This window comes from Coprinopsis cinerea (assembly GCF_000182895.1).
Source record: "Coprinopsis cinerea okayama7#130 chromosome 2 map unlocalized cont3.2, whole genome shotgun sequence".
Taxonomy (NCBI): Eukaryota; Fungi; Basidiomycota; class Agaricomycetes; order Agaricales; family Psathyrellaceae; genus Coprinopsis; species Coprinopsis cinerea.
In genome coordinates, this window is record NW_003307543.1 from 1,564,023 (window position 1) to 1,575,915 (window position 11,893).

Genomic DNA, 11,893 nt, shown 5'->3' on the forward strand with positions numbered 1-11,893 from the left:
TTCGATTGAGAATCTGAGAGGGTACATAGATGACGGCCCCTAACTACCCGTGGAACAATCCGCGGCCCGTCACCCGCTCGTAACTTGATTGATACTTAGAACCACGCGAGGAGACCATTACCTTTCACATCCATGTCCTATTTCTCCAAATTCCTAAGATCGACGACACAACCTCCCCCTAAACCCCAAGTCGACCATGTTCAAGAATTCCAAAAGTCGTGGAACATAGTGAAAGTTTGTATTCACCGCTCTTTGCTATGGTTTCGGCTGAGACTTGGTTGGATAGAGCACGCTTCTGGAGCCCGATGAGAGGCAGTTGACAAGGGGGATTGCCTCGACCGACGTTCCGGCTCATATTCGGTCGATGGTGGATGCGCTGGTCTCTGAGTCGTCCAGGGTGGAAAGGGGGTGAGTGAGAGTAGTCTGTAGTCACTGTAAGGCAGCTCACACCGTAGTGCAGAGAAACGGGTGAATGTATGGAATATCTGCTCAAGAATGGTTGGTGTCCTATGATATGATTGAATGACATTGCCTAGGTCTAACCCTCTCGTAGATGTTCTCGGTACCCTTGTTCGACTGAGTGAAACTGATCGGCCCTCGGGGATTCAAGCAGAGGTCTTACGAGCGGTACAAAACATGGTCGTTCTCCTGGACGACCAGTTTCTCGTGCATTCTGCTGTTCACAGAGCAGTGCTTCGCTTGTTGAGGACATGCGTGGGCGATGATATACAGGAACAGCTAGATGGGCGGAACAAGGTCATGGGGGCTGCAGGGAGTGCAACTAGGACGTCACCCTCTGAGCACGAGGAAGATTGTACGCTGCTCAGGTCATGTACTTGGCGCTTGAACTGACGAATGGTTTATTCAGTGGTCAACTTGCTCTGCATCTTATGCAGCAGGATCCTAACCTATCGCGAACTGTTGATGATATTCTTCCACGACAAGCATTGGTACCGGTCGGAACCTTTGTTCGCAGTCGAAGAGGAGGACGAAGAAGATGAAGATGACGAGGAGGATGAAGAGGATGAAGACGCTGCTCAACGAATCCCCTCGCCGACATCATCTCAGGCAACCATAACGAGCGCCCAGCCTTCGACAACCCTGAAGAAGACAGAATATGAGTTTCTGCTATTCAATTACCTGCTACGGTTTGTCCATCGTGAAGGACAGATCGGCGAATTTGCTCGAGCAGGGATTCTATTTCTCATCGATGTCGCGATGTATCCCGGGGATGCTAGTGGCCCTCACCCTACCAGCGACGACGACTCTGATGCCTCGAGACCCGATCCAATCAACGACGCAGCATTGGCATTGGCGGAATACATTCTAGACGGGGATTTCTCAGACGTGTTGGGCGCTGGATTAAACGCTGTCTATTCAGTGCTTCCGCGGAAGCTCGGTTTCTTCCCTCTCATCCATCAAGACAGCACCTCTTCGACTGTCATGACAATTGGCTCCTCCGGTCTCGATAACGAAGACGAACGCGAGAAGGTCCTGGCGAACAGAGATAGAAGTAGGGCGATGGGTATAGAAGATGCCCAGAGTCCGGACGTCAAGGCGCGATTAGACCACTTTCTCAAAATTCTGGAATTTCTCCAAGATGTAGTTCGCAGGAATGTCGAGCACGAGGGTGTAGACGCATCAACACTTATTGGCGCTCAGATTGTTCAGTCGATACTGGATGCTGTGCGCCATACCTTCCTTGAAAACGTCCTCTACCCTTCATTACTCGAATGCTCGGACACAGATGGAAGCGCGGTCGCCGTGATGTCCTACATCGAAACGATTGTGCGGACCCTTCGACCAGGCCCTATTCTCGACCTCATCGTCGAGTTCCTTGTCTCTGAAGATAGCGATGCGCCCGGGGAGAATCCACGGAGCATGACGAGCAAACCACCAACGTCAACCACATCTCAGGCAGAGCTCCGAGCCGCCAAGCACCGTCGACGGAAGAGCAGTGCGATGGCGCTGCTTGAAATGGAAGCCCCAGAAGCGAGGAAGAAATCGGAATACTTCACTTCCACAGGCCGATTCACACTTCGTGACCTCTTGCTCGCCAACATAAAGTCAAAGAACCAGGCCACAGCTACCACTGCGCTACAGCTTCTTAGCACGATGCTCACTCACCAAACCCACATAACCGCTGACCGACTCTTGGTCGTCATTCCAGATCTCCAGGCTACCGCCTTCCCCCATCCAGGCCTTTTGCACGGGCTGAGCGGATTGGAGAAGGCAATATCCGCAACAGAGGATAATGATGGTGACGACGACGATTTCCTCTATCCCGGAGAGTCAAGACCCCGTCCGCGGCTTGACCCCCTCTTCATCCAGCCGGAAACAACCTACTCCACGCATGAGCGAGAAATGGCCCTTTATCTGAGCCTGATTTCTCGCGCGGACCCATCCCATGATAACGACGGATTCAGCACCGGCTACGAACACTACCTTTACGATGCACTCCTTTCCATCCAAAGTCAGCCCCTGTATCGTTACATCGACGACAGTGGTTTCGACGAACGTAGCCAACAACTCAAACACCGTCTCAACGCAAACGATCCCATCTTATCCCAACTTCTTGAACACACAAGGACATTCTTCTCCAATACCCCCGAGTTCAACGTCGCCCTCACCGGAGTATTTGCGACGCTTGCCATCAACCCATATCGCTCTCTGGCCGGATGGCTGACTTTTGCTCACAAAGACAGTGAATTTATTCAGCAAGCATCTGATTTGGACGACGGGCGGGATGATCGCTCGATTGACTCTGTGATCAACTCGAAACTTTCCAGTGAGGCCAATGCACTCCCTGCAGCGCGGATGGATGAGCACTCTCGCCCGGTGGTGTACACCGTTCTGCATAGCCTCCTTAACCAGCTGGAGCGATACCGACAACAGGTTGACGATTTTGACATGTATCTCAAGGAACGGAGACAGGGACTGTTGTTCAACGAGAAGCTCACCGACGCGTTGGAGATCATGCTTGACGGAGAAGAGTTTACTCCAAGACCTATTTCCCCGCCTGAATCCGTCAAGCCCAAGCCCAAGTCGCGACCATCGGCAACTTCAGCGATCGCTTCGTTCCTGAGCCCAAGGAAGTCGAAGCCCAAGCCCACTCCGCCGCCGGAACCGGCTACCCCTCAGAAGGACCACAAGAAACTCGTTCCTCCGAGCCCGTTTGGTGCTCACTATCATCAGACCAGCGCTATCACGCTCGAACCGTTTATTGCCCCAGTTCCCTTTACAGCCTTGTGGACACCCTCGAAAAAGGTGGATTGGAGTACGATGGAGGAGGATGTATTCGGGCCGACTTCTTGGGGTGGTGATAGGTCGATGACGATATCTGAGCTGGATGAAGAAGAGGAAGAGTATGTTCCCAGTAAACCCACTACAGTGACACTGTCGCAACTATTGGATAATGTTGTGATATTGGAGGAAAGTATCAAGGAGCTAGTGTCGATTATTCATGCGAGGAGAAGTCTAGGTATTGACGCCCTCAGATATGTGTAGACATTGCTGCATATATTGACTGAATTCAAAACCCGGAACGAAAGACGTACAAGACAAAAATAAGAGTAAATTACAATAATACAGACGAAACTACCGGAAATAAATAGCTGGGGAACCCTCTACTAGCAGCTACTTTGTCTTCCTTGCCTTGCCACTCTTGGATTTAGAGTTGGGTTTACTACTGGCACCTTTCGACTTCTTATCGCCAACAACCTTGGCTTGTAGTTTGGCGAATTCTTCTTCGGAAATCTCTGGCGGAGGCGGGACCGCAGAGCGGGATTTCTTCTTGCTAGGAATGTCGAGTTCTTCAGCATCCTCGTCGTCGGGATTCGCCCTCTTCTTCCCTTTACCCTTGCCCCTGGTGGGCGCTGCACCGTACTTTGCAGCTAGCCCGTCAAAGAAGCTGTCCATGTTCTTCTCTCGCTTCTTCAGAATCAGCGCCTGTAATGCAGACACGTCCTCCTCTTCATCGCCTCCTTTGTCCTTGTCCTTCTTGTGACGCTTGGTAGGCTTTCCATCCCCGAAGAACTCATCCCAGACGCCCAGTTCCTTCGCCAATTTCTCCGCTTCCTTGGCCTCGCGTTCCCCCTCCTTCTTTCGCGCCAACTTTGCCTTCTCGTCCTTGACACTCTTCTGCCATTCAGGGGTGGATTCCAGTTCACCCTTGACGATTAGAGAGGATATGGTGAGCACGAAACGAGCCTCGTCTTCATATGTCGAGTGAGGGATGTGGGACATAATCTCTGCTATAGACCCTCCTACTTCGTTGTACGCGTTCTTGAGGTCCTCAATCTCTTCCGCGGAACCTTTGAAGTAATTATGAGCAAGAGCTTCAGTATGAGATATACACATGCACATACCTTGATACTGCTTCTTATCTTCGTCTAGTTTCCCTCGCGTCACCCGTTCGAACAGCTCCTCGAAGTATGCCTCCCAACCGTCGTCACCGACACCAAGGTCGAAGCCTTCATCCGTCTTCCCTGTTTTGTCATATCTCTCCTTCCTCTTCTCGTCACTGAGGACAGCATAGGCAAAGCCAATCTGCTGGAACTTCGTGGACGCGTCGGCCTTGGCTTGCTCTGTCGCAGACGCATGCTTGTCTGGATGATATACAAGGGCCATGCGTCGGTATGCCTTCTTAATCATGTCTTGTGTCGCATCGTTTGTTAGGTTGAGTACAGCGTAGAGGTCAACATCCTCCTCTCCTGGGAAGAACTGGTGAATAGGGTCATTGTCGCTGTCCATGGTCGTCGTCGAAGTCGCTGTACGAATAGCATCCGGCGTGCGGCACTTTAATGTTGACACGACTCACGTGATACCGCGTCAACATACCCAGTGACGGGCCGCTTCTGGGCCGCTTAGCCCAGCTCAGGGGCTTAAAAGTCGTCTATTGAGGACTCACACCCGAGTCAAATATGGTTTTACAAACTGTTCTACGGCAAAAGCATAGTCGTTTACCCCACGGTTCCACAAGTCATACGCAATGGCAGCAAAGGGGACTCCTGTAGTGAACCCAGCCAGTACTTGTGTCCACGTGTGGTAACCCAACCGCACTCTGGAGACCATGATAGCGATCGCCCATGGCACAATGACCACTATTGGCAGCAAACGTTGGGATTCTTGGAGGGGTATCGATGGGTGTATAGGCATGTTGAGGCATGCGAGGATCACGTATGCCGCCTGGAATGACACAACTGCAGAGTGCGTACTCGGCATGCTGCCAGGCGCACATTGACAACTATCAGACAAGGGCAGACGACAATGACGCTGGTCGTAACACCCACCCAAAGCTTTTCTTTGCTCTAAGTGCCGACTCTGCTGGCGGACGTGCTTGTCGGACTATTCGTTTAATGACTTTAGCCACCACGGCGCATGCCAATGAACAAGCCGCGAAATACGCTGCCCCGCTTGATTTTGTCCACAGGACGAACAAAGAAACCACTGCCGTCACGATGATATTGGACTACCACGCCAGGGCCCAGGAGGCCAAGTCAGCTCTCGAAGGGGACGCAATACGCAAATGTACACTCACCCTGTCGAGGAACTCGGCGCAGAGCCGCCTGAAGGTAATAGCAGCCATGGGAGGAGTTGCAACGGAGAGCAAGCGGGACCTTGAGATGCAGATATATAAAGCGAGAGCGAGCCCAGTGATAGTGGGTAACTATTGATCAACGATGTATCAATTTCAGGAGGTCTCCTTCTTCGTTGAAAGCTACTCGACGCCTCTCCGTCGACTGCGCCTGTTGCGAGGTGAGAGTGAAAATGAGTTGAAACACTTGATCATAAGGACATTTCTTACCGTGCCAATATTTATACCGTCCTCCCAATTTCCACGGATGCTGTGTCTCGATGCCTCAATACCCAGTACCACGCGGAGCCAATTCCCGGGCGTTCAATGGAAGAAGCAACTCTCCAGCGCCTCAAGTATCCGTTTGATTGGTTCGGGGTGAGCGCTTCAATTTGACGTACTCAGACAAGTGATGGCTTCGGAGAAAAAACGCGGAACCATTGTCAGTCTATCTTGGGCCCGTATATTCAGATTGCGAAGGGACATCCACTTTACAGCCGCAGAGAGAAAGTAAACTTGAAAGACGAAAAGAAAACTTGCTGCCGTCCATGAGACGAAGGTGGTCGTCGCAGATGGTCTCCGCTTGAAGCTGGGCATTCTCCTGTAATCTCTGGGAAAACGCGTTCAAGTTGCGGCGACAAAACGACTACATAGTGGTGAAACCCGGGAGTTGGAAAGAAGCATTCCTCTGATGCGAACTGCAACAGGAATCTCAGCGCGGCGACGAAACGGAATCATGATGAAAACCAATGTACTATTCGTATCGCAAAGGTTTCCACAGTCAAAAATAGAAGCGAAAGGTTGATAGGAGTGGCCGATGAAATCAAATGGTATACGCTGGTGATAAGTAGTTCCAGGCCAGAAACTGCTGAACGGAAGAGTCCTTGGGGTACTTAGAGTATAAATATACAAGAATATACAGATAAGGGTGCATAAAGTATCTTCATGAGTGTGCGTCGTATCGATGTCCTTGGGGTGCCCATGGCGATCTGGTCTATTCAATGGATATCCGAGGACCCAGGGGAACACCCTCAGTCCCGCTCTTCGAGGATTCCTTTGATTGGAGAGCCGGAGGTGTTTTTGCCGCTGGGAAGACGGATGTCAGTTGGCATTCAGAAAGGTTAGCAGGCGATGGACTCACCTGCCATTTTCGACGCTTGCAATCCTCGGTCAAAGTCAGAGAAACACCGCAGCCCGACTGCAAAAGTTGCGAACAGCAGTAGGAAAGCGATGATTGCTAAAAGCGCTGTTCAGCTGTGGCTACAGATTGCATGGTCGTGCAGACTGACTGGTAATCGTCAGGGACGCTCTTGTCGTTTCGTACTGTTCTCGACTACCTGGCTGGTAAAAGCGGACAAGCTTATACACTTGATTACAGAATTAAGTTTCTGACCCTCCATAACGCGAATAATTGCACTTACGGACTGTTAAACATGATATAAACATCGGCCAGTTCGGAGAATTGGGATAGAAAGGACTCACAATAGCTTAAAGAGGCCAACATCATCACGAGAGATACGGCCATGATACTGGAAGAATTTCACTATGAGAAATGAGTCGGCAGCGCGGTTCCCTGAAACTCACGGTTTGATTTCTCGCTGGACCGCCAGACCACAGAGGATCAACAGAACTAGGACAACAGGGATGGCGGCTATAGTGATACCGAATTCTGCTTCACTGGTTTGCAAAACGAGGATCAGAAGCTATCGATGGGAGTAATTTGTCAACATGCCGAAAGACACACGAGGGGGCTGCGTACCTGCATAGTGACGCCGGTAAAGAAGAAGAAATCGAATTTGAGGAGACAGATCATGATCTGGTAGTATTGATACATGGCTGCAGCAGATATAATCAGACGAATAGGTCAGCCCAAGATCGCATTTGACTCACTCTTCAATCTCGGATTTGCACCGACGACGTGGAAGATGGCCCAGCTATACAAAAAGAAGAGACCGAAATGAGTCTAAAAATGGAACGGCCACCAACTATGATTACACTTACCCGAACTCTTCATACAGCTGCTTCGTTAAATATATGAGCGCGACCCATGATACCCCAATGACACAAGGTGCAACAATCAGGAAAGGCTTGACTTGATTGAAAAGAGTCCCAGGACCATCACAGTTCTAACAGATCCAAGGTGAGCGCAATCCCACCGGAACAAGGCCCACTAGAGACCCACCACAAAACTAAAATTTACTGCGCATTCTGCAGCCGATCGCGTCACTAGAGCTGTCTTCGTTTGCCCAACCTGAATTGCAGCAAAAACCATCATAGCAGCATGGAAACCTGTAGGTCCGGTTAACGGTGAGATGATGTCTTCATAACTGAGGGTGGCGATGTTGCGCACATAGTATTCCGAAGAGTTGGATGACATTTCGCAGTCGCAGAGCATCGAAAGCCATGAACACTTGGAATAATCTGCAAACATATCAACACGTCCGGGTCCGATGAGCACGAGTATGCACGCTACGCACTCTGCTAATCCGAAGAGGGCAAGATAGCATGGCAACGTCTGGTCGAGAGCCTAAGTCGTCGGGTTTTCCGCTTTCTATATAAGAAGTTCGAACCTTGTAGTTCAGGGTCGACCGCAAAGCAACGTGCTTGTCAACCTGAAGAGATCAGATTTATTAGAGAAAAAAGACCCTTGAATTGGTAGGTGGAGAACTCACAATGCCAAATGTGATTGCGACCATCACAAGCACTACGATCGCCTCTATTTGAAAAGCCTGTGTGAGCCCTGTGTCTTTGCGTCCCAGTCAGAAGTACGAACGCAGGGTAGCTAGAACGGGTTCGAGTGACATATTAACGCGTCTGTATCGTACAATAGATCGGAGGAGACGACCAACTGGTAGCAATGAACGCCTTTTGGGCTCTTGTGCCCAGAAATGGCTCGATAGCCATGGTGAGGGTCGGGGGAGGAAGAGGACGGAAGAGAAGGACGATGGCAAACAGCACTGAGTTGTGTGCGACATATTGCAGTGCTGCATCGGGTTCTATTGACGGCGAACCCGGAGCGTTCCCACAGCCACACCGGTGGGCGCGCCAAGGCCAAGAGTACCGACAAGTGCGGCGCGCCGCCGCCTTTGAATCGACGAGTTGCAAACCCCTTGTGTGGAAAGCAATATGAAATTCCTTTGATTGACGGTGTAATATACACCCACTACCTAAATCTCCTCGCCATTTTCGACACTTTGGATCACCGCACGAGCCACCTCCCGTTCCTCTTGCCACAGATAGCGAAGACAGTTCTTCATGTACCCCGCCCATGAATACGTCGCCAGACCGCAAAGTTCAAGATGCTCTCCGGAGGTACCCCGCAGAATAGCATCATCGGCTTTATCTTCAATGGACATGCAAATCTTCACCAAGCTTTCCTTCCATTGGACCTCGTTCTCTGCTGAAATAGTATCTTGAATTCCATAAATGAGGTTCCTCCAACCATCCAAGACACCCTCTTGCTCAGTGGTAATCTCGGTCAAGTCCAAGGGGAGGGTGTGATATAGTCGCAGTGCTGAGATTAATCGATAATCCGGGTGGGCAGGTCCAGGTGTGAGATGGAGTGTCCAGTTCCTAAAGAAAACAACCAGCATCAGGTACCACCGCCTAGACTCAAACATGAACGGGACATACCCCCAGTAACCTTCCTCTTTTAACAAGGTTTTCATCCGTTCTCCGACCCTACCTCTCGACGCGAACAAATCCTCTACGACGGGTGTAATGTTCACATTCCCGTAGCCGCTGTTCTCCCTGCACCTCTCCGCGAGCGAAAGAAGACTCACAAACCCGTACTCGGCGAAGAGGAACTGATTGGAGTGATAACCGTACCGCAGGTATAGCTCCTCCCCTCTAGCGACCGTGACGCGCGGAGGGGAAGACAGGGTAAAATCGTCACCCTGACCAGGGCGAGGTGCAATGTTCCAAATGTCGCATTTTGTTGGAAGTGGAGATGTCGAAGGGTGCACCGGAGAATGGTTCGCAAAGTCCAAGATCGGACACAGAGTTAGGTTATCCGGGTCGGATTTCATTGGGGCGACTCGGTAATAAATACATCGAGTGTTGACTATGAACAGGGTCAAATCTTGGGCGAGCCGACGTAAGCTGTCTGCGCTCACCGTTCAGCCATGCCCACAGGAAGTCCCATACCGCGGTCCCAGGTTGCGAACTGTACGTCGATAGGCCTGTATTCGTCGATTCCTTCAACACACTGGGGTGTTCTGCCTGAATAAAGTTAATTCCACATTCGACGAAAAAAAAAGTAATGGGACTAGCCAAGTACTCTTGCACACGTCGCCAATCAGCAAAGAAGGTGGTCGCAATACGTTCCAGTTCGCGAGCGACGAAACGCGGGAGGATCGAGAGGAGGGCTCTCTCCGCAGATATTTCAGGTAGATCCGAACCTAGGCGACTCTTTAGCAGCCATGTGAGAGGGTGCGCGTCAAAGTTATCAGGGAGGACAGCGATGTAGGGTCCGAATAATGGGTCCAGTGACCCTGCTGGGGTTGGGCGGTGGAGAAATAAATGAAGAGAGCACAGTTGTACGTTCGACAGTGTCGGATCTGACTTTGGGTACCGCGGACCGAGCGTCACTGAGTTCAGAAGAGCCTTTGCTGGAATCGTGAACAAGGGTGTCGACGGGGGAATATCTCGTAATGCGAATAGGCCATATCCAGATCCTAGCCGTTGGTTAAGGTGGCATTAGCCTCGAGGAAGAAGTGTGTCCGAGGAAGTCACCGCAGACCATCTGAGGTTGCCCTAGCCTCTACGCAAACTTGATCGGCGTCCAGTCCATTTTCAACCAGCCAAGCAATTAAAGGAGACCATTGTGGATGACGAGCTTGCATGATGGAGGAAAGAAAGAGACTATAATGCAGCAAAGCCCGGATTTGACAACATATCGCGATGCAATCACGCGTCGATCGCGACACGCGCACAAGGAAGCGTACCCGGATAGCGCTGGTGATGGCTAATATAAGGCAGATTCGGCATACTCCACGATGCGTTATCCAGTTCATATCCTCTACCATGTCCGTCTTCAATTCCTCCAGATTGCTCAACAAGACCGTTCTCATTACAGGTGCTAGCTCCGGCATTGGCGCTGTAGGTCATCAGGTTAACATGACAGAGCCTCACTAACCAACCGACAGGCCACAGCTGTTCTCTTTGCAAAGGTGCATAATAAAGGATGCTTTGATTGGTTCCTCCCTGATCACGATAAGAAACTATAGGGAGGAGCAAACGTTATCCTCCTGGCGAGACGTGCAGAGGCCCTTGCTAAGGTGCAGGAGCAGTGCCGACAGGCCCACCAGGCGTCTGGGCTGAAGGAGGGTGGTCAATTCGCATCTATTCCACTCGACGTCTCCGATAGGAGCCAGATTGCGTCTCTATGGGATAAGGTCCCCTCTAACCTCCGCAACGTTGACGTTCTTGGTGAGCATCCTTCACCGATAGGCGGTATTAACAGGCTGAGACTGACTCGTCCAAAGTGAACAATGCGGGCTTCGTCCTCGGTGTCGACCACGTAGGCAACATTGCCGAGGAAGAGGTCCAGAAGATGTTTGAAACTAACGTCTTTGGTCTGATCTCCCTCACGCAACTGCTCGTCAGAGGTATGGTCCCATCCCCCGTCCCATGACCCGATAGCTTACGAGACGCACAGACTTCAAGGCAAAGAACGCTGGTCACGTCATCAACCTCGGTTCTATTGCTGGACGAGAACCATACGCTGGAGGAAGCATCTACACTGCAACCAAGCATGCCGTCCGTGCCTTCACTGGATCTCTGTTGCGCGAGCTCGTGAACACCCCTATCCGCGTGACTGAGATCCAACCAGGTTTGTGCTATCTGCTCCTTCCTTCCAACTAACCTCACCCCTTTTCCAGGCATGGTCGAAACCGAATTCTCCATCGTGCGATACCGCGGAGACGAATCAGCAGCGAAGAAAGTGTACGAGGGCCTCCAACCTTGTAAGTTATCTATAGCCATCAAGTTAAATCTCAGCCCTTAAAGAGGATGTCCAGTGGTCGCAGAAGACATCGCCGAAGAGATCGTCTGGGCAGCAGCTCGTCCACCTCACGTCAACATCGCCGAAGTCCTCGTTTTCCCAGTAAACCAGGCTAGCGCGGGTATCAAGTGGCAAGGTAACAACAAGTAATAAAGAGATAACCCCCGGAGAAGTGCTGGAAACGTAGTAGACCTATGTACTTTAATCGAAACAATACAAAAGTAATCACACGAAAAGAGGGAAAACGTTACATGAGATGTCGTGAGATGCATACAAATATGTGGATGTAGGCTTGAAGAGTCTGGAATAAACCC

General features: G+C 50.9%; 5 protein-coding genes across 5 annotated transcripts; 2 read left to right on the forward strand and 3 right to left on the reverse strand.

The window, feature by feature from the left end:
* Positions 1 to 132: 132 nt before the first annotated feature.
* On the forward strand, positions 133 to 3,507 carry CC1G_04258 (hypothetical protein; the record flags this gene model as incomplete). The annotated part of the gene is made up of 5 exons (XM_001833227.2): positions 133 to 234; positions 287 to 408; positions 461 to 498; positions 554 to 814; positions 869 to 3,507. 5 exons carry the CDS (start codon positions 133 to 135, stop codon positions 3,505 to 3,507), a joined length of 3,162 nt encoding a protein of 1,053 aa, XP_001833279.2.
* A 129-nt stretch (positions 3,508 to 3,636) lies between these two features.
* On the reverse strand, positions 3,637 to 5,870 carry CC1G_04259 (DnaJ domain-containing protein; the record flags this gene model as incomplete). The annotated part of the gene is made up of 7 exons (XM_001833228.2): positions 5,807 to 5,870; positions 5,540 to 5,747; positions 5,292 to 5,470; positions 4,910 to 5,245; positions 4,820 to 4,874; positions 4,368 to 4,797; positions 3,637 to 4,313 (listed from the first exon to the last, which is right to left on the reverse strand). Exons 2-7 carry the CDS (start codon positions 5,585 to 5,587, stop codon positions 3,637 to 3,639), a joined length of 1,725 nt encoding a protein of 574 aa, XP_001833280.2. The 5' UTR covers positions 5,588 to 5,747; positions 5,807 to 5,870.
* Positions 5,871 to 6,569: 699 nt separating this feature from the next.
* Positions 6,570 to 8,500, reverse strand: CC1G_04261 (hypothetical protein; the record flags this gene model as incomplete). The annotated part of the gene is made up of 16 exons (XM_001833230.2): positions 8,425 to 8,500; positions 8,349 to 8,357; positions 8,248 to 8,291; positions 8,146 to 8,187; positions 8,053 to 8,090; positions 7,926 to 7,996; positions 7,758 to 7,864; positions 7,577 to 7,701; positions 7,466 to 7,509; positions 7,335 to 7,411; positions 7,160 to 7,278; positions 7,058 to 7,104; positions 6,997 to 6,999; positions 6,865 to 6,942; positions 6,717 to 6,812; positions 6,570 to 6,661 (listed from the first exon to the last, which is right to left on the reverse strand). The coding sequence occupies exons 1-16, from the start codon at positions 8,477 to 8,479 to the stop codon at positions 6,570 to 6,572; spliced, it is 1,047 nt and encodes a 348-aa protein (XP_001833282.2). The 5' UTR covers positions 8,480 to 8,500.
* Positions 8,501 to 8,742: 242 nt separating this feature from the next.
* Positions 8,743 to 10,419, reverse strand: CC1G_04262 (hypothetical protein; the record flags this gene model as incomplete). The annotated part of the gene is made up of 6 exons (XM_001833231.2): positions 8,743 to 9,148; positions 9,209 to 9,638; positions 9,691 to 9,792; positions 9,865 to 10,068; positions 10,118 to 10,251; positions 10,310 to 10,419. 6 exons carry the CDS (start codon positions 10,417 to 10,419, stop codon positions 8,743 to 8,745), a joined length of 1,386 nt encoding a protein of 461 aa, XP_001833283.2.
* Positions 10,420 to 10,600: 181 nt separating this feature from the next.
* Positions 10,601 to 11,729, forward strand: CC1G_04263 (short-chain dehydrogenase; the record flags this gene model as incomplete). The annotated part of the gene is made up of 7 exons (XM_001833232.1): positions 10,601 to 10,675; positions 10,723 to 10,746; positions 10,804 to 11,005; positions 11,062 to 11,184; positions 11,235 to 11,408; positions 11,458 to 11,541; positions 11,596 to 11,729. 7 exons carry the CDS (start codon positions 10,601 to 10,603, stop codon positions 11,727 to 11,729), a joined length of 816 nt encoding a protein of 271 aa, XP_001833284.1.
* Between the last annotated feature and the right edge of the window lie 164 nt (positions 11,730 to 11,893).